Source organism: Protomyctophum bolini (assembly GCF_963924005.1).
Source record: "Protomyctophum bolini genome assembly, chromosome: 13".
Classification (NCBI taxonomy): domain Eukaryota; kingdom Metazoa; phylum Chordata; class Actinopteri; order Myctophiformes; family Myctophidae; genus Protomyctophum; species Protomyctophum bolini.
The window spans coordinates 15,091,903-15,119,163 of NC_137874.1; the positions used below are offsets into that span (position 1 = coordinate 15,091,903).

The 27,261-nt window shown below is 43.4% G+C and overlaps 1 protein-coding gene across 2 annotated transcripts in view; it reads right to left on the reverse strand.

The window, feature by feature from the left end:
• LOC308327202 (serine/threonine-protein kinase TAO1-like) overlaps nt 1-27,261 on the reverse strand; it is a 39,751-nt gene that overhangs the window by 8,626 nt on the left and 3,864 nt on the right. The window contains exons 2-20 of one of the 2 annotated variants that reach the window (XM_080780434.1): nt 18,584-18,783; nt 16,535-16,798; nt 16,326-16,397; nt 13,178-13,279; nt 11,922-11,967; nt 11,427-11,523; nt 10,512-10,625; nt 9,283-9,374; nt 8,273-8,366; nt 7,530-7,611; nt 6,377-6,544; nt 6,050-6,259; nt 4,914-5,045; nt 4,032-4,121; nt 2,882-3,028; nt 2,020-2,148; nt 1,533-1,616; nt 866-985; nt 200-439 (exon numbers count right to left, since the gene is read on the reverse strand). In XM_080780434.1, coding sequence (XP_080636560.1) covers nt 200-439; nt 866-985; nt 1,533-1,616; nt 2,020-2,148; nt 2,882-3,028; nt 4,032-4,121; nt 4,914-5,045; nt 6,050-6,259; nt 6,377-6,544; nt 7,530-7,611; nt 8,273-8,366; nt 9,283-9,374; nt 10,512-10,625; nt 11,427-11,523; nt 11,922-11,967; nt 13,178-13,279; nt 16,326-16,397; nt 16,535-16,669 — 2,154 coding nt within the window. In that variant the 5' untranslated portion in view covers nt 16,670-16,798; nt 18,584-18,783. Of the gene's footprint in view, nt 1-199; nt 440-865; nt 986-1,532; nt 1,617-2,019; nt 2,149-2,881; nt 3,029-4,031; nt 4,122-4,913; nt 5,046-6,049; nt 6,260-6,376; nt 6,545-7,529; nt 7,612-8,272; nt 8,367-9,282; nt 9,375-10,511; nt 10,626-11,426; nt 11,524-11,921; nt 11,968-12,792; nt 12,831-13,177; nt 13,280-16,325; nt 16,398-16,534; nt 16,799-18,583; nt 18,784-27,261 lie in introns of those variants that run through there. The other variant, XM_080780435.1, reaches the window with a different exon arrangement.

Here is a 27,261-nt window from a genome sequence, read left to right on the forward strand (position 1 = left end):
ACAACAACATTTGTGCACAACCTTGCAAAAGCTTATCCCATTCTCAAGCTAACCTTTCTTATGCGGCAGTAAATGCACAATATTAACCCTGGGTTGCAATGTAACTGTATCTGTGTGTGTATGTGTGTGTGTGTGTGTGTATGACCCCCAAATATATATAAATTTGGGGGTCATTGGGCCGAAAACATTTGAGAACTACCTTGAGGCTCTTGGGCTGCTGTCGGACCTCCATGACGTGCTTGCGTCTCAGCTCCCGCTCCCTCCTCTTGTTGTACTCCAGCTGGTTGGTGAGCTCCGTCGTGTGCTGCGTGCGGATCAGCTCCGCCCGGGCCTTCTGGATGGTCCCCAGGTGCCGGAACTCCAGCTCCTGCATGGACTCGTGGTGCCTGAGCAGCATGGCGTGCTCCAGGTCCTTCTGGGTCTGACGCTTGTTCAGCTCCTTGAAGAAGAAAAAAACACACACACGACAACAACACGTCAAGAACAAGGATTGGGAATGGAAAGTGGCGAGGTCTGAGTGCTCGTACAACGCCATGGTTGAATTTAACCCATTAAAAAAAAAGGATCAATTTGACACTTTAGCTACAGTATACGTCTGTCATATTTTTTTTAAATATTTGTACATTTAAAAACTGTGTACATTGGTGAGGGTGACTATAATCTAGCATTCTAGCTGATCTTGAGGCCTACAAAAATGGAAAAAAGCATATTTTTTCTCTCTTTCTTATCAACAAGTACCAACATTGCCAACTAGTGGATTTCTTAGTCGACTAGTTGCTTAAAGCTCTGTGAGTGTGTGTGTGTGTGTGTGTGTGTGTGTGTGTGTGTGTGTACGTGCGTGTGTTCGTGCGTGAGAGTACTGTACCTCTCGCGCCAGGTCCTGCTCCACATTGTGCCTTGCTATGAGGATCCTGCGTTTGAAGCGTCTACACTCCAGATCCAGATACTGTCTCTGCCTCCTCAGGAGGTTGGCCTCCTCCTCTGCCTACCATACCAAGCACACATCATTAGACCTAGAATGTCTACATTCTATACATAATGCACTTTCACGGGGCGGGGGAATCCACCACCGACCTAAGTTCTAAAGTGGTACAAGGAAGGATTCCAGACGTATTTATTTATTTTCATATAGTAGTAGCCAATTATAATTATTTTGTACCGCTTTTACATCTCTCCAATGTAAGTCGTTATTCCCCCCCAACGGGAAGAGGTAGAGCCTCCATCCTACTCCCCCCGCACAACACTCCCCATTTCCAGGTGCCGCCCCCCAGCCCGTAGGAGAATTTGTACTGTGTAGTGACAAATATCAACCTCTGGCCCGGCTTCTTTCCCCCGAACATGAGCCAATTGCGCAAAGGAAAGGAAAGTCTCTAACGAGTGCCCCGGAAATTATTCAGTGTTACCGGAAGTCAGCTGGACTCGGCTTAAAAGTAAGGGACTACAGCCATAAAGGCTGGCGTTCTGCGACAAACCACTAGATGGAAATGTCGTGGGGAAAGAGTTAAATGAAGTGAAGGGAATGCAGTGCTAACCTGGAAGTGTTGGATGTTCTCCTTCTGCTTGGACAACCATTCCTGCTTCTCTTTCTTTGGGGTGGACTGATTCTCGCTCAGCTCCTGGACAACGTGTGTGCACATTTGAAATGACAACGCTTTAGAAGAAAATCAACTGTGTGTACGCAGAGTAAGACCAACTGACATAATGTGGCTACATGATATTGGATACACCAGTGTTATGGACCTTTTCACAGATTATATACTGATATGTCAAGTACAACAAATGTTATTTTGGCACCATTGGCTCAATTTATTTACCCATCCTATAACTACTGGTAGGAGCAGTGAGCATCCGTTAGTTATTCTGGGAGCAGTTTAGGGGTTCAGTGTCTTGCTCAGGGACACTTGGACACATTACAGAGGCTTGGAATCAAACCCGGGACCTTCGGTTTCCCAGGCGGGCTCTCAAAACCATTCAGCTATGGCTGCCCGCAGAAGTTGTGCGTTTGTGTGTTTGGTGTACCTCTTTGAGCTGCTCCTTGCGTAGTTTGTACTCGCGTTTCTGTGACTCCAGGAAGCTACTGAGCTCTTTCTTCTGCTGCACCTGGATGTGCTGTTGGAATTTCTTCTCGTCGTTGTTAAATGTCTTCAGCTGGATGAAACACAGGTGCAAAGTAGGAAACATTATGCTTTGAGACGTATGGATGCACTTCTACGCTAAGTCATTCCGCACAGTTGCATGTAGTGTGGTCAGAGATAATACAAGTGATGACTGTAGTTTATGGTAAGCCAATTTACCAATTTTACACTTGGTTGTACGTCAAACAGTGAATATAGCCAATCTACAAGCACACAACAGGTTGTGAAGTGACGAGTGTGAGCTTGTACATCTGCTATTTTGGAAAATGTTTAATATGGAAAGGAAGAAAAACTACAATGGCATAACCAGAAGGAGGATGCCAAAGTGATAGACACTTTATCATTGCTCTGGCAAGTCCAAGTGGCTATTTTTGAGGTGTATAATAAATGTCACGTTACAATGTAGGCTAATAAAGGACATATTCGGGAACAGCGTTCGGGAACGCACGCACATGGTCGGCAGGCACAGTGACAACAGCATGCAGTCAAGGGTCTTGTTGGTGTCCACAATACAAATTAAATCAGTCTGGCGGCCACCGCGGACTGGACTATATAGGTTGATATAATCTGTATTGGATGCAGCATGCATGAGCTTTTGCTCGCTGGTGACGTGGTGCAACAATGATAAGTATAGCCCACTGCCCAGGCCTTAGTTTAAATCTCTCAGTGAATGTGGCCAGTTGAAAAGTAAAAATACTAAATACTATTTTTGTCTAGTTTATTTGCATTGTACTGTATGTACGTACATCTTTCTCCATGGCAGCTTGGTGTTTCTTCAGCAGTTTTTCCATCTCTTGTGTGAAAGTGTTTCTCTGGCTCTCCAGTTCCTTGTCCAGTCGTAACCTGTGCTCGTCCATTTCACCTTTCAGCTTGTTCTCCAGTGCCATCAGGTGCTAAGTGCCGAGCAACACAAAAAAAATCATTCACAAAGCTCTTTGTACATTTCCTAGTAGATTTTAGTGTAGATTACATTTTAAACCAGTAAGACCTGAGGTCGATTGACTCGATTCTAATGCCTCTGAAATCAGTAGTTCTCACATTTTCAAGATTTTTCTAAATATTTCAAACTAGCAGATGTACGTGATGCACTGTGAGGTAAAATGACACATAATGCTTTCATGATTTTAAACAATAACTGCCACAGGGTGGCGGTAGAGGCCAGTTAGCTGGGCCACACAGATGGGGCAGATTTCCATGTTTTCACATTCGGGATCCTTGCTCGCAGACCTCCTTGTTTATTGCGTTTTTTCAACATAAGATAACATAACAGGGATAACTGGAAAGGTAATTATTTCAGTATACGCCAAGAAAGGATCACATATATCATGGAATTTCCTAACAGAGCCTTTCATCGTATATCTAATTTTCTCGAGCTGTAAATTATTATCCATTGTGTATGGGAGGGCGGAGTTGGTGATTTTGAAGTATTAGGCGTCTTGCCAATAGTGTTCAAAGGCTATCAGATCTGCTTGAGATCTAGACAGGGGCAGTTGAGAAATGCCAAAAAGCCAAAGAGAAAAATAAGCTGATTCAATGGGTTAAAACCAAGTTGTCCACACAAGTAAAAAAAACTGGTACACAGGCACTGGTATACACAGTTACTGTATTTAACAAAAACAGAAGTGGTGAAGTTTCAGGATATACATTCAATGAGGCAATGAGCTGTGGGATGTAATGGCCTTTTAATAAATTTGCACACACTGCAGACAGTCGTCTGTGTCATCCTGCCAATCATTTTAAAAAGGCATGCTTCGTGCCAGGACCATCAATGGGGCATCTGTATTACAACGCTAAAAGTATAATGAGGTTTTAACCTCCTCAGATGATATGATGACCCATTTCCACCATAGTCTTGAATCTACTTTTTTTTATATTTGTATTACTACATCCCATTACCTTCTGGTGCTGACGCCTCATGCGTTTGTAGCCTGACATCTGCTCTCGCAGCTCAGAGTCCTGCTCATGTTCCTGCATCTCACGAGTCACCTGCGCACACACACACACACACACACACACACACACACACACACACACACACACACACACACACACACACACACGTCAGTGCTTCTGTCAAAATAGTCATTCTCAGTCAGCACCACTCCTCAAAGCATTGCATATACATTGTACATACATCTTATTTTTTTATTTAATATATACAGGTTAAAATCCCATTGAGATGAAGATGGCTGTCCGGCTGTCCTGACGGTAGTGAACAGCCGTCAACTACCAATTGTATAAATACTACGTCAATTAGTAAGTAAGCAAGCCGCCTTGAGAACCAGTGGTACCATTTTTTATAGTTACTGATAAATGTGGTCAGTATCCAGTAATGAATTTAGCATAAAAACGTGAAACCTGAAAGTTAAATATATAAAACACTTCGGTCAGGATTTAGACGTTTTTTTAAGGAAGGGCCTTAGGTCTATTAAGGTTAATGTGACACTAATAGGTCTAGTTCAGAATGTGACGGCTGCATGTAGGACAGGGTTAACGAGACAATAATAGGTCTAGGTCAGAATGTGATGGCTGCATGTAGGACAGCTTTACATTCATATTTTAGATCACCGTTTCCCAAAGTCTGGGTCGCGACTCGCGACCTGCAAAATATATGTTTTTATATGCGCATTGTGAGCTTGTAGAAAACTTGAAATGGGACGTTCTGCACAACGAGTACTTTAATTACTTTTTGATGCTAATACTTTACTTGGAATGGAGTAGTTCTATATTGTGTGGACCCACATGTACTGGACTTAATGTGTGTGTTGTTCTTCTCACCAGTGATGCTGTGCGTATGGTGGCAAAGTGCTCTCTGTTGCGGTAGTGCTTGCGGGGGCCCTGGGCCGGAGCGGCCTGGGGCTCTGTGGGGGCGCTGGCCTCTCCTCCTTCCTCCGGCCTCTCCTCCTCCTCCTGGGGACACAGAGAGCCCAGATCAACTCATCAGTAATGTAGAGGGTCACATGTCAGAGTGACACTAGTCTCTCGCAGCCAGACATTACTCCACAATCGCTATAGTCTGGAACTAGGCCTCCCGAAATCCGAGCAAGGATTTCCGTTAAAAATATATTTGAAAATATCTTCAAAATAAATATTTATATCCATTTCTGCTAAGCAGCAAGCTAAATATGCTATAGATGATAAATTATAATAGGATAAATTATGCAACTGTAAAGACAAAACGGAAGTGGGGAGGAGGCTTTACTTCCGCTTTATCACGATCAGAGCTTCCGTGCTACAGAGTCCAGACTACATGATCAGAGCTTCCGTGCTCCAGAGTCCAGACTACATGATCAGAGCTTCCGTGCTCCAGAGTCCAGACTACATGATCAGAGCTTCCGTGCTCCAGAGTCCAGACTACATGATCAGAGCTTCCGTGCTCCAGAGTCCAGACTACATGATCAGAGCTTCCGTGCTCCAGAGTCCAGACTACATGATCAGAGCTTCCGTGCTCCAGAGTCCAGACTACATGATCAGAGCTTCCGTGCTCCAGAGTCCAGACTACATGATCAGAGCTTCCGTGCTCCAGAGTCCAGACTACATGACGGAAGCATTTGAAAATTACCAGAGGCAACAGTCTGGCCAGACGAGACTAGGGTGACACTGATAAAAAGAGAAACATTCTGTATTGTAGGCTATTCGCTTATTGTCGGTATTAGGGCTGTACCCACTAAGAATGTAATTGTTAGAATCAGATTCAGGCTTTTAATGTGAATATTCGACTATTTGCTTTATATAATAAATACATTTATATAATTTTATATAATAAAATATATAGTTTGATAAAATGGTACATTTGCAGGCGTTTCAGTGCTGATTTAGACATCAACATCAACTGCAAGAGCAATATATGTATATTTTAGAAGTGTGAAAATCAAAAGATTGTTTTTACGACAACAACTGGTTTGGACCCCCACCGGTTTGAGGTGTATGACGGAGCTGTTGGACATGACGGTGTGGTCCCCGTCCATCAGGCCCAGCTCGCTGCGGCTGTCCTGGGACGCCTCGTTCAGGCTGTTGACGGAGCTGCTCTGGGAGCTGGCGCTGATGGACATGCTGGGTATGGACTGGTTACTGCCCACGCTGTTCACTGTGCCGCTACGCCCCCCTCCGCCCTGCTCCGACTCCTACAGACAGAGATAGACAGACACACAGCTCAAGATTCTATTTCGTTTAGTGAAAATAAGTTAGTTCGACGAACATTTTGCGTCATGGTTTTGGTCGACAGACACACACACACACACCTCGTCTCCATCCTGGGCCTCTGACGTGGGTCCGTTGTGTGCTTCGTGGAAGAGGAGTTTCTTCATCTTGCGGTACTGCAGATTGTCCAGCTCGCGCACCGCGTCCTTGGTCCTCAGGATCAGGTCCATGAGAACCGAGTCTGGGCGCTCTCGCTGCAGAAATGCATGCTGGGGAGGGGGGGGCGAGGACAGAGTGAATGATTAGAGAGGGAGAAAACATGGAAGAGTGGAAAGAAGAGGGATCCTGGGTGTCAATTTAAAACGCAATCCCAACTTATTTATGGCCCCTACACACTGCAAGATATTTGCTCCGATTATGCTGTTGGGGAGATGTTTTGCAGCTCGCCAACAAAACCCTCGCTGATGCCTTCCCAAGCATTTCTGAATATCTAGAAGGTTTGATATTTGGCTACGATGTCCCAACTAAACATCATATAGCATGAACGGGGTTGCGACAGAACCCTGAGAAGATCCGTATAACAGCCAATGAGAGCACAGTAATCTGTATCGATAGATGGATATTAGTCATTAATTATTCAGACTTCAGAGAGAGAATTGTCCTGTCACTTCAAACGATCAGAGCAAAAAACATGATCGGGACATCCCTAATTGCAGCTTTTCTTTGGAGTTACAAAAATAAATGTTCTGTGTGTATTGCATTTATGTGAGGGAAGGGGGGGGGGGGGCATTAGTAACAGCTGCTCCGTTACCAACAATAGTATAGAAAAATATCATAATAGTAATTAGGGAAATGTTCTATTTACACAACTGAGCGTGTGTGTGTGTGTGTGTGTGTGTGTGTGTGTGTGTGTGTGTGTGTGTGTGCCTGGTGTGCATGTGTGGTGAGTGTGTTTGCACTTATGTTGGGTATGTGTGTGTGTGCGTGCGTGCGTGAGTACGTACGTGCACAGTGTGCATGTGCGGGTGTGTTTGCAGTTCTGGTGTGCATATGTTTGTGTACAGCGTGTGTCGTCAGGAACTAGGGGATTAGTGGGTGAGGAAAAAAATAAAACACAGGCTTATGGGCATAGAACAGAGAGCAAACATCAAAGAGAGATTTAACACCAGAAGTTCCGCAATCTTCATCTTAATGCACTGACCCCACTCTCTTAGTACAGTGTGTGTACGTGCGTGTGTGTGTGTGTGTTCTTACACCCAGCATATCATCAGAGTGTGGTCTGTCCTGGGGAATCTTCTGAAGGCAAGAATCAATAAAGTTTCTAAAGTAGTCCGTCCTGCACAGAAATAAGACAACATGTTTAACCCCTGGCGTCTGCCATTTTGTCAATACAAAATTGCATTTTGACATGCTTTTTGGTCATGGGTGGTCTGGTCAACTTGAAACACATGCATATCGTTAACACTAAAAATGAATCTGTGTGTGTGTGTGTGTGTGTGTGAGTGTGAGAGAGCTCTTCACGGGTCAAAAAAACCCTGAAGGTCCCGAACCCAAAATAGACCTGTGATATTTGATCAGATTCCGACCCGTTCCTAGATTTCTATTAAATGATGGCACCCGGCATGAGTGGACCTGTGACAATTTGGTCAGATTCCGAGCGGTTCCGGCATTCTTTCTTTACTTATGGGCCCAATTTGTTTCCGACATCCGGTTATTTCCGAGAAGACCCGACGAGGTTGTACGCAGGTGTTTTACATTCAAATCAGCCTGGCAGGCAGTAGCAGCCGCCAAGTATGGTACGCTACACATGCATTGCGTAGCTCAACTTTTCTTTGCTGCGTTGATCCTAAAAACAGCCTAAAACATCGCACAGTAGGTAAACAACACTTCATTGCTTTTCTCTTTCACCAGTGCAGCACGTGTCTCGGGCCCTGTCTGGTATTTCCAGAATCAGGGTGCCCGTGAAGAGCTCTAGTACTGTGTGTGGTCTTTCTCACCATTCACTGGACTGCAGTGTGGGGCTCTCATTCTGCGCTATGTGGTATAAGGCACTCATCGCATTCATGTTAAACAAGGGTGGCTTCCTCTCCGCTGGCAACAAAAGGATAATTACTATTAGAGACAGCACAGATCTTTAACCCATTTAGACCTGGTGCAACCTATACGTTGCTTTACCTTTGAATCCGGATGCTACCTTTGTGTCTCATAAATATTGCTATATATAAAATATATAAGATATATATGTTATATATATAACAGATATATATATATTTTTTTATTGGTGCATTTGAGGCATTAACCTTTGCTTTTATGTCATTTCTGAGACCATGGAAACCACCTTCTAAACTATTCTATTGCAAGTTTGATCATATCAAATACTCTTAATTCTTGACGGAGAAGTTTAATCCACGGGTACTGTCTACTTTCTGTCTCCAGAGTCGGAACTAAAAGGTGGAGAAGCAGCATTTTGTTTTTATGGACCAGATACAGTATCTGGATCACACTCCCATAGAACTGCAGTCTGCTGCAAATCAAAGCTAAAACCTTTCCGTTTGCTGCTGCCTTTTGTTGAGATTTTTTATTCTCTATGTATTCCTCCAAATTGAAATTCTGTATGAAATGCAATCCTCATTACCCTCACTGCTAACTTTGATTCAGTTATTCAGGTGCAGTAGCAGTAGCTTTTTAATGACTCTGGAAACAAGTTAAAGAAATACAATCTAGAAACAAAGTAATTAACTGTAACAGGTTCATGTAATGACTTTCTGGGTCTTTGTTATGGAGATGTTGGGAGGGGGTGGTTGCAGTGTATGTATGCATGAGTTTGTTGTGTGCTTGTCACTGCAATTACAAAAGTAACAATAAACACATTGTTAAAAAATAACTGCTGTGAATAGACAATGACATGTATTGACACTGGTATGATCCTTCAAGTTCAGTGTGAAATTATCCATTGCAACCAACCAACACAGACATGTATACACAGACATACGACAGATGCACTTACCTAATTCTATACAGGTGATTCCTAGAGACCAAACATCCACCTTTCCATCATACTGGCCCTCATCCATGGCCAGAATCACCTCTGGGGCCATCCTGGAGAATGAAGAGAACATATTAAGAGCATTAAGCATGCTACTCATTCACGGCCAAGGCTTAAACAGATTCACTGCCAGGAATGAATTCATTAATTCCTAAAAAGGTCAGCCGCGTCTTAAAAATCACCCTAGGTTTGTGAAAGCTTACTATTATAATGTTAAATCTATCGCATTGCATATTGTTGCTGTTGAGAGGAAACCACCCAACTCATTGTTTTTCATGAATCAGTGCTAACCCTTTACGTCTGTGTGTTGTTTCGAAAATATTTAACCATTGGAAAGTAGAAAAAAATGCTTTGGACAAAACCTCTCAACTCCAATGGACCCTCAAACTGTCTGCTAAAGCAACTAACTCCACCACCTCTCCCACTCTCATGCAAGTAATTGACAATATATAAAGTCACAACATCAACTTTGATGAGGCAGTATTGCTTTGTTTTCAAAATATAAGGTTTTCTTCATTTCCTGATAAATTAACATTTTGGAGTTAGATGGTTTCTTCCCGACAGGAGAGATATCCAAGTCTCCTGAAACATACATTTTGTAACCGCGGTCAGCGACGCAGGCGTAATCGACCGCAAATAGAGCTTGTTTCGATTAGAATCGGAATCTGGGATTAGAATCCAAGATAAGAGCATTTCAAAAAGCTAAAGAAACAGTGGGTGAATGGCTGTGGTGACCTTGAATCTCGGGTCATTCCAGAGCTAACCCGAGCAGAAACTAAGTAGCTTAGGACCGCGACCAACCGCAATCAATATAATTGAAAGACTGAGAACTCCGTCCATGGCAGCCAACGGTTGGATTTGAAAAGACGGAGGTCTCCGTCCAACATGGGCCTTACCAATATGAAAAGACGGAGGACTCCGTCCAACACGGCCCTTACCAATATGAAAAGACGGAGGTCTCTGTCCAACATGGCCCTTACCAATATGAAAAGACGGAGGTCTCTGTCCAACATGGCCCTTACCAATATGAAAAGACGGAGGTCTCTGTCCAACATGGCCCTTACCAATATGAAAAGACGGAGGACTCCGTCCAACACGGCCCTTACCAATATGAAAAGACGGAGGTCTCTGTCCAACATGGCCCTTACCAATATGAAAAGACGGAGGTCTCTGTCCAACATGGCCCTTACCAATATGGCGTCCCCACGAAGGAGTTTGCAGGTGAGGCAATGGAGGCGGAGCCAAAGTCTGCAAGTTTAACCTGCCCGGGTTCAGTTAGCAGGATGTTCCCCGCCTTGACATCCCTGAATGAAGAGGACAAAGAAAACATGGACTTTGATGGCATTCTAATTTCTGCATTCTGTTTGATTTGATCTCTAAAACAGTTTACATAGTATATATAATATTAAATTAAACAATTCGCCCAAAACAACATGCCCAAAAGACAGATGGCAGGTATACAATTGTGTATGTGTATATTTTAATTTTTTTATAACGTGCCTCTGTATTGCCAAATGAGTAGCTAATAGCTCAGAACTTTTTGTATAGTTGGATTGCAATAATAATGTGGTATGGGCACAAGCAGATTTGGCTGACTTGTCCACCGCTCTAGCCCCACAATGTATACTTTCACACGTGATACGGATCTCAAAATGGAATATGTGGATTGTCATGAAACTCACATTCAAGTTCCCCAGAGCATTGTCTCTCTACTGATTTTCCTTTTTAAAAACAGGTGCTGCCCGTTACCAGCTTATGGCTGCCCAGATCAATGCACCATCAAAGGATGGCGTCACTAAGAAGTGGCTCTATCTGCTACCTGCGTGTCAGCAGGAAAGCATGTCTGTTTCATAAGCTCCTTCCCTTTGTGTGTATGCGTGCGTGGTTGTTTTTTTCCCCCTTTCTTTTTTCTTCAAAGATTTTCACGGTTTATCCAAAATTAGCAGATCTACAAGCTCGTAGCACGGCACGAACTGACAAGCAACGCTATGAGCTTGTAGATCTGCTCAAATCTAAAATGCCACAGATGCTTTCCCGATTTAAATGGGTTAAAGATGGACTGTAATTAACAATATGTTTTTCACCATTTTAAAGTAGTCTCTTACCTGTGGATCATATTGTGGGAATGAAGGTAGGCTAAGCCCTGCAAAGCACCATGGGTAATGGCAGCGATCTCCATCTCTTGCAGAGGCTTTTTATGAACTTCAGGGAGGAGAGAACAATGTTGAGGTAAGTATTAACTAAGGCAAGGATTGTCACACACACACACACACACACACACACACACACACACACACACACACACTTACAGTGATGAGCACAGCTGAGGAGGGCACAGCTTTACATTTCCGGTATATTGAAATTATACACATAAATGCCACCGCACAAAAGATCCCCTTCTGCTTTGTTAGGATGGGTCGACTGACTCCGAGTCTAAAGTAATTTTTCTCAGTTTCACTTAATTACAACTCTTTGGCTTCGAAGTGCAGTTGCAAACCAAAACCTGCAAACTATCCCTTCTTGTTGACAGTGGGGCCAGAGTGGTTGAAATCAGACCTATGATCAGACGTGGAAAGAGGAGTGATATTTTTTCCACCTACCTTCCAGGAGATCAGAGGCAGAGCCCAGACAATACTCCATCACCAACTATGTAAAGAACAAGCAAACACAGAATGTTAAATGTGTGTGTATACTTACACGCACGACATGTATATGAGATGCTAGATGGAGATACCATTGTTATACAAATATTATGGCATTATACATTTATTTAGTGTGCGAGTGTGTATTACTGTGAGTTTGTACTACTATGTTTGTGAGACCCAGAGGCTTTAGTGATCTTCACATTGAGTCTTAAGCACTATTGGCACCAAGCATGATGATATATATCACACCCTTGTGAAGTGAGGGGCGCTCTTATCATCGTACATCATCCATTCTTTCTTCTTTGTGTAGGAGGAAAAAAAAGCAGATTTAATCGTCCACATATAATTCTCCATTCATTATCAATGGGAATTTAATGTTTGTGTAAGACGAAAATCTACACTATAGCCGAGTATAAGGGGGGGTTGCGCCCCTCAAAAAATGAATGGCAGTTTACACACCACACAACTATAATGATAACTATACTCGTAACTCGTAAACTATATCATTTGGATCACTTTCAGAGTGATTTGTTAAACAATAGAAATAACCAATCAAAATCTATCCAAAAGCCAGCTGGGATGCAATGAGTTTGTTATTAGGAGGGGTGCACAGTGCCAGGTGCGCATGCATGGTCAAAATAAATGTTGCTCGGAAGTTGCTCAAAATGAAGCAGTCTTAATGCCTACCCGCTCTGGTGTCACATACTACAAGTAAGTAGACTTAGAAATAAAACTAGTGTTGACTAATCATTACAAGTGCCTCTTATTTTGAAGAGGAGGTCTGTTTCGGTTGTAACCAAGCTACCATGACAAGTTGTTGTCTTACCCATGCTGTGTGTTCACGGAGGTAGCAGCCCTTGTATTCTATACTGTTGTCTTACCCATGCTGTGTGTTCATGGAGTTAGCAGCCCTTGTATTCTATACTGTTGTCTTACCCATGCTGTGTGTTCATGGAGTTAGCAGCCCTTGTATTCTATACGGTTGTCTTACCCATGCTGTGTGTTCATGGAGGTAGCAGCCCTTGTATTCTATACTGTTGTCTTACCCATGCTGTGTGTTCATGGAGGTAGCAGCCATTGTATTCTATACTGTTGTCTTACCCATGCTGTGTGTTCATGGAGGTAGCAGCCATTGTATTCTATACTGTTGTCTTACCCATGCTGTGTGTTCATGGAGGTAGCAGCCCTTGTATTCTATACTGTTGTCTTACCCATGCTGTGTGTTCACGGAGGTAGCAGCCCTTGTATTCTATACTGTTGGGATGTCGAATCCTCTGGAGAAACTTCACCTCCTTGATGATGTCCTGCCATTTCTGTTAGGAGAAATGGAGTTGAAGTGAGATTTGTTTTTTGTTGGTTCACTATGCAGAAAATGCATTTTCAGGAGGGTTGCCAATTTCATCCCATCAGGAGGGAAAGTTTGTTTTATAGTGTTCTAGGTCCAATTTTGTCTGCCTGTTATTATGTTTCATCACTTCCAATTTCACTTGTAAGAGTTCTCCCACCTGATTCATTGGACTAAATTGGTATCCCAAACCGAAAATGCATTTTCTGTTTACTAAAGAGCTGGAGAGACAGGGCCCTGTTACTGAACAAACACATATCCTACAATAAATGCGTCTCTGCATACGTGCGTACGTGTGTGTACGGTTGTAATGCACGTAACTCGAGAACCGTTTGACCCACCGACTTCGACACACGCGTTCCACACCCCCACAGGGAGTGCAGTGCCAGGTATCGAGTCGGTCGGACCCACGGTTCTCCAGAACCACCACAAAAGGCTCTGGTCAGGCTCTGCCAGTGGGCCTAATGAGGCCAACTCCTTTCACCTGGGCCAGGCTCTGCCAGTGGGCCTAATGAGGCCAACTCCTTTCACCTGTGCAATTTCCAGCCTCTGCCTCAGCCAATTGAAGCTCAACCAATCAGGCTCTGCCAGTGGGCCGAATTGATTGCCAAGTACACTTTTCAGTTTGCAGTCTTCACACACAGGCACATACACAGATCTCCATGTGGGACACCGGCTGACAGTTAAAACGGGTGCTATGACAACGTATACATTAGGTTCCCAAGTTGCATCGTTCCCAAGTAGGCTAATGTTCCCCTCAGAATAGGGATACTACAGGGTTGAAGTGGTTCATGTAAAAGAACAAAGTAAAATGCTATCACACAAAGATTTGCCAGGCTCCCTAATGTAGACACTCTGAACTAGAGCGACTAGCATAGTAAACACAATACATCAAATGCAGAGAGTCAGTGAAGTAGTGCCTCAGTAAACTAGGATCATGAATGCAGTGAACCAAGAAGAACCTAGTGTCAGTCTAAACAATATACTATCACGTGTACAATCCTACGCTAAATTGAGGATGTATATATAGTCCATGGCGTGAAGAAAATGCAGTTCGGTTGAAAAAAGATCCTTGTCTGCGTTACAATTCAAATGCGGTACCTGAATTTCCTGTCTATCCAAAGAATGATTGCTTTGTTGTCTCTCCTGTTGTTTGAAATGTCTTCGACCTGACTGACAGCATGGTTAAGCCAGACCCGTTTCCCGAACTGAGAGGTAAATGTTTTACTGTACGAAGATTCTAAATATAGAGTTCTAGACAGTGATTATAAATATCGTGTTTCCCCGAGTACTGGCTGCATGAAAACCACTGTGCCAACAACACACAAAGCTACTGGTGAGCTTGACTCACACCAAGTCTGTCCACAAATCATTGTCTAGAAGCTGTCATTTCTTCCTGAGCTACCGTGAGTAAACAGAATAAAAAGAGCAGAATGTGTTTTGTTGCTTTTGAGAGGGATATTAGATGGGAAACACTACTTAGGCCTTGTTCAGGCTGTATAGCTCACATCTGATTCGTTTCTAATATCTTATCTTTAGGATAGTCCACAGCACCCTGTTATTTGCAAGTGATCAGATCAGGTTTGTGTATTCAAACATCGGCAAAAGTAGCTGATCTACAAGCTCACAGCACGTCATGATGCCACACGTTGCAGGCTTGTGGATCAGCCATTTTCTAAATCGGATTTGAATCGCATTTCAAACCACCTAGGAATGTGGTTAAAATCCGATTAACAAAGTTAATCAGGTTTCTTGCTTTTTAGACTTGATGAAACCAATCTGATCCGGGCTTCCCGTGTGAACATATAGCTAAGCCTTAGCAGTGCTGGCGAAAGTACAAAATGTAACTATAACAAAACTCTGATGCTGGCATTCAAAGCAACCAAAGGTATGGCTCCCCCATATCTTGCAAGTATGATCGAACCCTACAAACCCTCCCGCTCACTCAGATCAGCCAACGCAGGGAAGCTGGAAGTACCCTCACTAAAAACGCCGGGACAACGCTCCACACGTCCCAAGCTCTTCTCCCTTCTGGCTCCAAAACTGTGGAATGCACTTCCCATTGCAGTCAGAACTGCAGCATCACTCCCAATCTTCCGCCGTAGTCTGAAAACCCACCTTTTCAGACTCCATCATGGCCCATAGCACTTACCCCACCCCCTTAGATAGCAATTCTGTAGACTTAGATAGCATTTGATACAGACTTATAGCATGTTATGTAGACAGCATAAGTGCATTGTATGTAGTCATAGCACGTCATAGTACATATGTGTAGCATAGTAGTATAGATGTATAGCTTATATGTATAGTTTCATTATAGATATTCCACTGTTACTTTCTTAGCTTACGCATGTTTCATGATAAATGTCTTTATGTGATGTATTCCCATGCTTTTTTGTTCTTGCTTAATGTAAGTCGCTCTGGATTAAGAGCGTCTGCTAAATGCCTAAATTGTAAATTGCAAGAAGAAATATCTAAAACCTTAAAAATGGAGTTAGGTGGTTTCCTCCCGACAGCAACGAATGGTAGTGATTTGTGACATTTTGTTGATTTAACTCCAGAGCATACAAATGGAACCAAATTGACCCTTACGGGTCCATTTGGTGTCCATTATGGGTTCATTTGTACACTCTGGCCCCTTTTCCACGAAAATAACTTTGGTTCTAGAACTGCTTCCGTTCTTTTTTTTTTTATGATGGTTTATAAACTTTAAAATCTTCCAACCTGAATAGTGACACATCCACTTTGGTTCCCACTTCAAGGCAAGAAGAAGTATTCTTTGGTTCCAGTTCCGAACCAACTTTTAGGGATCTAAACCAGTTAATTAATTTGGTTCAAAATTAAGCGGGGAAAAAAGAACGGAGCCGGTTCAACCCCGGTGAAAAAGGGGCCTCTGAGTAAAATGAACACAGAGTGTAATGGGTTGTGTTGTGCACAGTGCTACGGGGGCCTCTGAGTAAAATGAACACAGAGTGTAATGGGTTGTGTTGTGCACAGTGCTACTGCAGCCTCACCTCATTGGACTGCTTTCCGTTGTAAGACATCTTCTTAATGGCCACCACCTCATTGGTCCGCACGTCCCGCGCCTACAACACACAGAAAGAACACCGTAATATATACACCAAACTCAAAGTCCTGCGAAGTCAATTCCCTTGTGCACACTACCCCCCGCCCCCCTTTTGCCGCATGCCAGGGCTAAGTGAACATAGAAAACTAAACGTACGAAGTAGACCGCTCCGAAGCTGCCATGTCCGATCTCACGGAGGTCGGAGAAGAGCTTCTCTGGGTCATCTTTGAAGAAGAGGTCCGACACCTCCGGATCCTTGAGGCTGCCCGCCCGTACAGAGGCAGTGGGCATCCTGGGTAGTGGAGTCCCTTGGCACCCGCAAGAGGGGGAGAGGGGACTATCTGGGTGCTGCGCTACGCCACAGCAGCTGACGCTTCATCTGCAGAAATGGAGCTGCCAAAGGAACCAGGACATGGGGACCTAGGCACAAAGAAAAAAAAGGGTATTTGAAAAACTAGTAAATGGTGCATTTATATAGCGCCTTTATCCAAGGCACTTACCTAGATTGTGCATTACATTCACCCATTCACACACAGATACCATGCAAGGCCCCAACCTGCGCATCAGGAGCAATTAGGGGTTCAGAGTCTTGCTCAAGGACACTTCGACACTTAACTCTGGGGGAGCCCGGGTTCAAACTGGGAACCTTGGGTTTCCCATCCGGCCATTCTACCCCTGAGCCACTGCCGCTCCAAGTACAATCAGTGGGGGAAGAAATAACCATAGTTATGAAAGGGGCAAGGACAGACAGATAGAGATGTCTCCCTATATGCATGGGACATGAAACATAAAGCCCCCCCACACACACACACTTCCTCAGCAGGGGGGGGATGGGTGGGTGCAGTAGGCTCTTTTCGGCACAGATTTATAGCTAGTTCAGCAGCCCTCGGGCAGTATTTCCCTGCAAAAATACAAAAGTTTGTTTGCTCAGCAGCATAGGAGGCCTTTGCTATGTTTCACCAGTTTCAATTGAAACGGGCGTCCACCCTCAGGGGGGCCTCCAAGCTCCGACTGACCGCCAGGCGTCATTCAACCCCCCGCCACCCTTGGCTCTCTCTCTCTCTCTCTCCTTCTCTCTCTCTCTCGCTCACTTGCTGCCTTGCTCTCTCCCATGTTAAGTTAGACCCATTTCCTGTTAACAACCTGGTTAAAATTGGCCTTGGGAGGTAAAGGGGAGACAATTTATAGTGAAGGGACGAAGGGACGGTGATGAGAGGTGTTGTTGCTGCATTATTGTCTAGAGTAATGGCTGCACGTGATATTGAACAGTCAAAACTATTTGTATCATCAATACGTCTGTATCAACAGAATTATTATGTCATAGGTATATATGGGGACCTCGTATTTGGTCTTCAAACAGGCCTCCAGATTCCTGCTCAGCAGTTTGGTGTGCCCCAAGCTGTAGCCCCTAAAGTCTGTCAAGGCCCTGGTCAGTTGTTTTTTTGTTACGCTGATTGGCTGAAGGAGTTTGTAAAGGTTAAGTAATCTCGCCCACTAATACTCGTCTCCTATGTGCCGAAGTCCGGAGTGATATCGTGGGGAACTTTTGTGTACACACGTGATCAGTCTGGCCAGTGCCAGGCTAATATAATATAGGTTACAGTTACACACTTCCCAGAGTATGAATACAAGTACACAATTGCAAGGGAGTGAGCTGCCTATCATAATACTGTGAACAGAGGGAAAGGACACAGGGGTCATCACCATGCTGGCTTGTTGTGGACATTTTTGTAAAATGTAATTTTTGCCACAGACATACAAAATGAGCGGACACTAATATTACCAGAAACACAAAGAGCCAGCTCTGAATGACCTGTTATGGTTGTTCAGGAGAAGCTCTTAACTCTGAGTGTTCAAATATTGTTCATTTTGTACACGCTCAGAGTTATGGGGGTCCTTGCAAATAAAACGTTTGACAACCACTAGTGCCATTAGACTTATGATCTTATGATCAAAATAAGAACATTATAATGTGTAAACCAAGTATTTGCCACAGGCACATTTGTCCATGTATGGACATATTGATCAATGACTCCTGAGAGTATATTATTATTAACATATTTTTATTTTCTGTCTGTTCGGCACAAAGGTTGCCTCTACAAAATTAAGGTGTGGCAAATGCCATGCACTGCCACAATCAAACAATGCTACATAATAAGCTTATACTGTATGCTTTCAAAAAGGCAATGCACAGGCTTCACTCACCTTTCCGGTAGCTTTCCTTTGGTACGTCGGAGATTTCTCCAAACTGGGGAAAGATTCTGATCCTGCAATGCTGTAGGTAGGGTCCCCAAGCACCCAGGATCTCCAAGCGCTCCAACTCAGTCAACTAGTCCTTGGAATCAATTTCCGCCATGAGGTGTGTAGCCTATCCTCTATCCGGGGCCACCAACTGCAACTGGACACTAAGATAAAAAGAAAAATATTAATTATAAAACATATACAGGAACCAAAGGGAACCTAATGGATCTGTAACTCAGTGTGTACAAATGGAGCGTCCATTTGTACACTCAGAGTTAAATTATTATTGATTTTACGATATAGATTTCCAGAGATAGAAATGTCATAAATTGGGGGTCCATAGCCAAATGCATGTCAAACTGGGGGTCCTTGAGATTTAAATGTTTGTGAATTACTGCTAGAGCCATACAAATCTTCTCTTATGGGGGTCCCTGGCATATATTTTCAAATGGGGATCCATCCATGAAAAAGTTTGAGAAACACGGTAATAGCTAAATCACAAATAGCCAAACATTTTTCATTCCAAAGTGTCTCAAACAATTTTACCACTACAGTAGCATTGGAGAAACCAAAAACCAACCACATAAAACCGTAGCAACTAGTCTACGATGACCAAAAGTATACACTAGCCACGACTAGATAACTCACTGATTACACACCAACCTGGAGGATAACTCACTGATTACACACCAACCTGGAGGATAACTCACTGATTACACACCAACCTGGAGGATAACTCACTGATTACACACCAACCTGGAGGATAACTCACTGATTACACACCAACCTGGAGGATAACTCACTGATTACACACCAACCTGGAGGATAACTCACTGATTACACACCAACCTGGAGGATAACTCACTGATTACACACCAACCTGGAGGATAACTCACTGATTACACACCAACCTGGAGGATAACTCACTGATTACACACCAACCTGGAGGATAACTCACTGATTACACACCAACCTGGAGGATAACTCACTGATTACACACCAACCTGGAGGATAACTCACTGATTACACACAAACCTGGAGGATAACTCACTGATTACACACCAACCTTGAAAGTCTCGAGTCATCAAAAGTACTTCAGTTCAGAACAACCTTGCGGCAATTAGGCTACCGGACTAACTGGGAAATGTAAATAATCCTATCACAGGATTGATTTCATGTCTACTGTTGGCCTGTTGTCTATATTAATGAGGGCAGTGTGAGTGTGAGTGTGTGTGTGTGTGTGTGTGTGTGTGTGTGTGTGTGTGTCTGTGTGTGTGTCCATGCGTGTTGGAGAGGCTATAATTAAATGATTGAGGGCCGCAGCAATCTGTGTACTGTATGTAGTACAGTATGTGCAAACAATGTTTTAGTTTATTGATGTGGCATGCACAAGTAAGCCGTGTGTGTGTGTGCTGTGCGCGTGTGCGTCTTTTGTGATGCCTCATGATGAAAGAAAGTGTTTGTGTCTATACGCATGCATGCACACAATATTTCCTTCGATTTATTCATTCGATTAACACTTCTTGAAACAACTCTGCAACGCTAGAGCATTGATCCATGCGTGTGTCTCCATGCACACATGCACAAACACACACACTTCTGAGCAAGACTTCTCCAAACGGCTGCGCCACCCCAGAGGTCAGTGATCTGTGCCAAACAAGGTATTTCAACTGAAAGAAGAAAGACACTGCTGAAAATAAATTAAATTTTTACTCCAATATAATATTGCATAATATTATATATAATACATAGGGACGGAGGAGCACCATTGCATTCAGTTGTACGAGAATGTAATGTCTGTTTTAATGCTCTGCAGTGTGAAACCATCAAAGCCATCATAGTGGCCTTTTGTTTCTTGTCCTTACAAGAAATTTAGAATGGGGAGGGGCACCGAAATGAAAATAAGCAGAGTACTGTATGTGTAGGCTTATAATGGACTAGATAACTAAATCAGCTGACACACGCACAAGCACGCACACACACACACACACACACACACACACACACACACAACTGAGTCACAAGACGGATCTGGAAGGGAGGAACGAGCACGAACACGTGCACCTTGTGCACGACAAATCACAACAAACAGAGCGTTCAAGAAATGGATTGTAAACCTGTTTTTTACCACAGTAGTTTGTGTACATTTTGTTCCACCATGCTGGGTAAAGGCAAGGAGCCTAATGAATATGAGACATAATGCACTAGTTGCCCCTTGCCACAATATAAATGTAATACCGGTAGTATACAAAATAAATATAGCCATAGTCAACTGTACACTTCAGAGTGAAATTCACATAAGAGTTCAATTTTAGGAATGACTTTAGGTATGCAGAGGTACATGAAGTACTCACAGCCAAGTGTCTCAGATGTTGTTTTGATATCAAGCCGAGACGGGCATAAATAAATCAAAAAGTATCTCATTACAAATTATCTTATCACAAATTACATATACTTGATGATAATGTTTAAAAATACAACCTTGAGTATCTATCTCCGTCTATCCCTCTTTCTCTCCCTCTCCTCACCCCAGCCAACATGGCTCCTTCTTCCGCCTGAGATTTCTTCCAGTTAGGTGGCGTGTTTCCTTGCCACCATTTTACCAGCTCAGTGGCATCAAGGTTAAAGTGTTCGCTCCGACACTGGGAGGTCGGAGGTTCGATTCCCCGGCCTGGTCATACCAAAGACTATGATAATGGGAGCCAATGCCTCCCTGCTTGGCACTGGCTGGGGTACCTGTGACATGCTAATGTCATCATATCCAGTTGGGGTACTTGTACATCAAGCTGCCTCATGCTACAGAAAGAGGTGATAGGCTCCTGCCTTATGGGCTACATAGCTCAAGACAACGTGGGGTCATTGCTCTTCTGTATATGTAAATTGACTTGAGAGAAAACTTCTTCTGATAATTTGTTTATAATTATGGTTTCCTCCACCATCTGTGTGTGAATGTAAAGCGTTAAAAAAAATATACAGTAAATGCAGTCCATCAGACCTGCCTCGCTCATGCTACAAAAATAGGCTCCTGCTCTATGGGCCACATTGCTGGAAAGGTACATGCAGTAGATTGCAAACCTTCGCCAGGAGGCATGCCCTCATTATTGTATGAACCTCCCTCCATCTATGTGTCTAGGCAGGGCATGTGATGGAAATGTCTTTGGGTTGTGTGCAATGTATGTATATATGGGGAAGGGATATAATAAAAGACGGTCCATCATTACAGTACATTCAGACTACCGGTATGTCTCTCTCCATGGCTCATCTCGCAATTCACTACACCGCTCAGCATCAGATTTCACACACAAGCAGGCCATGGAACTAATAATCATATTTGAAATGGGGACCCTCCCCCCCTCCACCCTGACAAGCAATTGTAGTTGTTGAGGCATTACATTTTTGTTTGACTCGGTACCACAGATAAAGTGAAAATATGTTTGCCTCTTTATGTATTATTTGTTGACTATTTGGTCAATTTGGTATTAAAAGGTTTCAAAGGTCCTTAAAATGTCACTTTAGAAATATGCAGGCACCCTGTATACATGCACATATACTGTGTGTTGGTTTGTTTATTATCGAGTGAGAAAACAATGTTGCACAATGCACAAATAAACAAATCATCTGCAGACCACCCAAAACAATTTGTGGACCCCCACCCTCCATTTGAGAACCACTGCTCTAGGCTATGGCCAGTCTGGATGTGCTCATCCAACACATTGTTGAACACAGGTCTTTCCCCTTGGGCTGAACCTACTTACAAGACAACGTCTAATTTCCACACATCACTTGTGTGAAGTTTGGGGCGCTCTTATCGTCATACATCACATTTTGTGCTCAGCCAATCAAATTATCACTAGGTGGTAGTGGTGGTGGTACACACAAACACTCAATACTGGCCAATAAAATCATCACAAATGTGGTACACTACACAAACACACAAAGCTGGACATAGGAGGGGCTAGCAACTAAAAAAAGAAATTATCCTCATGTCCTTCTGGAAGAAGCTGTGCATAAGACGTGTTCAAGACGTGTTGGTCTCTGTGTCAAACACTAAAACTAATAATGTTGTCCCGGTCTCCTCAGCTGCCAAACACAGGGTGAAGACGCTTTTCGGGTGAAAATTAAATGCCAGACCATTGTGGTAGTGTCCATTTTGGAGATGATATTACTGTTAGATGTTAGATAACACTGATGATGTGTCCAAGTCTGTGCGTCAGTAGATGTTTTGTTTACTGAAAGACTCTGGGAGTGAGAGTACTAATGAAAACCAGGAACAGATTGGGTGACGACCACGAAGAGAGTGGTGGCATCTAGAGACAGAGGACGGGCGGAGAGACTGCAACCTGGGGTGGAGACTGGAGAGGGTTGGCAGCCCAAACCACCTCTTCAACCTGGGGTGGAGAGGGTTGGCAGCCCAGGCGGAGAGACTGCTAACTTGGGGTCTGATCAGCCTTGGTCGAGTCGCCTGGAGGAGGGTGTCTGTTGCAAGACCCAAAAACATCCATGATTCCAGAGATTGATACAGATACTTTATTTATGCGTCATGCACCAGAGGTGCCCAGCCCACATGGACTTATAGGACACAACATACGGTTAACACAAATATAATAAATGTCTTAATTGATCATATATAAATGGGCATAACAAATGTGTTAATTCATCATATAATGGGCAGATTACAACACTGTTGATGTGTCCAAGTTTGTGCATCAGTAGATGTTTTATTTACTTAGAGCATCTAGTCAGCTCATTGAATCCTCCTACCTAACCCAAGACACAGGGCTGAGTGGTAAAAGTATTCTTAAATACATTTAATTGAAATACAAAGCATCTCGAAAATAAACAATGTTTCATCCAAATTGGACTGTAGTTCCATCAAAGAATCCTAGTTCTACATGGTCTGCCACAGGGCCTTCCCCCTGACTAAGAAATAACTTGTTGTTTTTCCTAATTCTGTGGCCCCCTTCTTTGGTCATAGATAGGAGCCCTGATATGTGAACATGCTGAGCTAGGTCTCGCAAACCATCTGCCTCCGGGGTAATTTACATCTTACCCACAGAACAGAGCGTAATGACAAAATGTAGACTCCGACATGTGCTAATCCTTGTTATAAAGGCTCACCATCACATACACACGGTCACAAGCATGCCACATCAGTGCAGAACATATGCCTCGTATTCCGGCAACCTTCTATATAGGCTGTGTTAGTAGGCAGTGAACAACACATACACCACATCAATACAGCAGACATACGCTGTGTTCCGAGTTATCCAATATGTGTACACACAGCCGACACGCATGTGCACAGAAGTAGGCCTGCACCCGACGACACACACAAACTCTGCCAGGCCGACGCCTGATGCATGGCATGACTGTCTTACTGTAGCTTCTGTACCCACCACCGGTCACAGTATGAAGTCATCATGCCACAGCAGACCACCAGTAGGGTGGTTCTCAAACCTCTACATTTCCACGACCACCGTAACTCTGACAGGGTACAAAATGATTTGGTTCCAGTTGTACACTCTCAAATGGGAGCAGCTCTACTGTAAGCTTGCAGCAGCGTGTTGTTCGCTTGTAGATTGGCTATTTTGATATCTTTGCACGACACGTTGTACAACCAAGTATACAGTGGTAAGGCTTCAGCAGTGGTTAAACAGACCGGTCGATTTAGTCCAGTCCAATATATAACGGATTCCATTATAAAATATGTATTACAATTTCTAGACATCAATTTGTTGATGAAAGTAAAACTTAGCAAAGAACCACAACGATTGAAATTTGAAAATGTACAGTAACCAATAGAATAAACACTTCCCCTCCCATTCACGAGTTACACTTGATTGTAAGAATAATTAATTAATTGATTGTAGAACAGCTTCCCTCCCAATAACGAGTTAATACACGAGTTACGTTTTTCATTGTTTAATTCGCGTTTCTAATTTAAATAGGTGACACGTTCGGATGACGTCACCGCAAAACTTTCAGTCGCACTGGCATGCAAAGGGTTCTGGGAAATTGAGGCCCAATAGATTCCAATGGTGGCGGTGGCCCGCAGTGCGGGCGTTCCTCCTCCGCTCTGTTGTTGTTGATCGCCATAGGATTAGTTTCCCAACACTACGACAACGTATCACACCATTTAAAGAGGATTTTCATGTAAAGGAAGGATGATGTCGGCGCGGTGGTTCTTCAAAGGTTAGTGAAATCTAGGCAGTCAATGGGGATTAATTAATTCCGCAGTCAAACTGTAACATGCAACATCACAATTTGTTCACACACCACCACCACCATGCATCACAGTCAAACATGCCCTAAAGATACACATCACCACCAACAACACCATGCAGAATGCATCACAGTCAAGCATGCCCTAAAGATACAGACTGCAAAACTTGCAAGTGCCGATTCATACTCATTCATATACCGCTGTAGTGTAATTTTCAGTAGCACCGAAGAGGCGACTTTAGGACGGTACCTGCCCCCTGAACCTCAAATGACGTCACATTGTAGGCTCTAGTCTACAGAGCCGAGACGACTTTTATTTGGCTCTAGAATAGGAGTATGAATTGCGCCCAACACAGCCGTCCATGTGTCGTTTCTTAAAGGCCTCACATACTGTGCATGCAATGGCCCCTAAGCTTGAGGGTGAAGCCATGAGGCCTCCGTTGTTTTCCAGGCCGATTACAGATTGTGGTGGCTTTCGTAGAGCATAGAAAGCGAAAGCTCTCTCTAGCCAACCTGATGTCAACAAAAACAACACATCAGATTGTGGCACTATGGATGTGATGATGACAAGAGGAGAGGAATGGAGAGTGACGAGTAAGCGGATTTAATCCATACCGTTTCCTGCATTAACTCTGGGATAAATCTCTCTCTTGCACACTCACGCAGACATGCACGTGTGTGCGCCACACACGCACACACACACACACACACACACACACACACACACACACACAGGCTGTATACTATAGAGCAACAGAGTCAACCATTAGGCAAGGTGTTCCCAAACTTTCCATGCCAAAGAGAATCCCTATTGGCAAAGTGTGTGTGTGTGTGTGTGTGTGTGTGTGTGTGTGTTACACAAAAGCACAATCTATACGCTTACAACTCATTTTCTGGTGAATCGTGACCATACATTTGTGAAGGAAGGAGAAAAGAAAAAAAATATATATATACATACACATATACATATACATATATACCGGTATATATAATACAAATATAAATACTTCAATATTTCTCATAGATTCTAATGCTTTATGTTCATGATTCTCGTGGACCTGGATGCCGAATAAAATGATTATGGTCATGATTTACCGGAACCCTGAATGGCTTGATTCTAAGCTTAAATTGATTGATTGGAAATCTCTTTGTGAAAAATGAATGGGGTCTGGATTGATGGAATCAGAAAATGGCCACCAATGCTATGTCCTATTACTACTACCGGTATTTATTTATTTATTGATTTTATTCTTGCCAAATAGCCACCCCATGGGCAGCCCCTACTGTGAAGAAACCCTAATAAGCACCGAGCAGGCTTCAAGACCAGTGTAGAAAGTCATCCGATCAGAAAAGACAGGAGTTAAGCCAACAATTTACACCATTTACTGTCGGTCTCTTCAAAACCTGAATCTCAAAATCACCCCCCCCCAAAACCTGTAATCTTCAAGCCTCTTACTAAGAATAGGCCTATACTCTGTGGTGAGAATGTTTCAAGTATTTCAGAACATGCCAGAGGTTTTAGACTTGGCCTGACTGACTGTGGCTAGAGGTGGGAACCGGCAAAGACGCACCAATCCTGTTTGAGCCTTTGCGGCCTCATTTTACCAAATCTTATTTACCTTTGTATTCTTATTTATTTGTTTACCACTGCCTGACATTAGATCACAAAATACTGAAAGAAAATGACCTATAACTATGGCATTATTACATGCTGTGTGCAATGAATGCATAATACACATTTCATATCTGCATCCATCCCTGAACAGTATGTGCACAATGTGTGAGACAAGTGCTGTAGTTAAACCAGGATGACAAGCAAATACCGCGCTGTCCATTCTGTCATCACAGGAGGGAGATAAGAATGAAGGACAGTCAAATGTAAGTTTCTATAAAATAAGAAAAAGAGGAAAAAAGGATAACACAAGGAATAAATCACTTCATGTTGGCAGTTTCACTAAGGCTGCATGATAGGGGAAAAATTACACAATGAATGTGTGGTTGTTGATGGTGATATAATTACCCGGTCTCACCCAAACACAGTGAAATAGCACGGATTGCACTTCCGTACATAGACGCTGGTTACATATTACACTGAAATAGTTAGACTGTGACGGAGGGGCGCCGTCTCTGCCGAACTTGAGCCACCACAGAGCGCGCTAAGGCGCACCAGTTGCCGTGTCGAGCGTTGCGAAGTTCGGTAGAGCCGACTTAGTCCCGTCCGAGTTGTAACCCAAATAGCACAGAATCGTAAAGAATGTCAAACCCCGTTTTATGTCATCTTGACTATTGCTCCACTGTATGGTCATCTGCTGCTAGTGGTGACCTGAGGAAGCTCCAGGGTGTCCAGAACAGGGCTGCACGGTTGGTACTGGGTTGCCCTCTTAGAACAAATGTGAGTCTCTCCTGGCTTACAGTTGAGA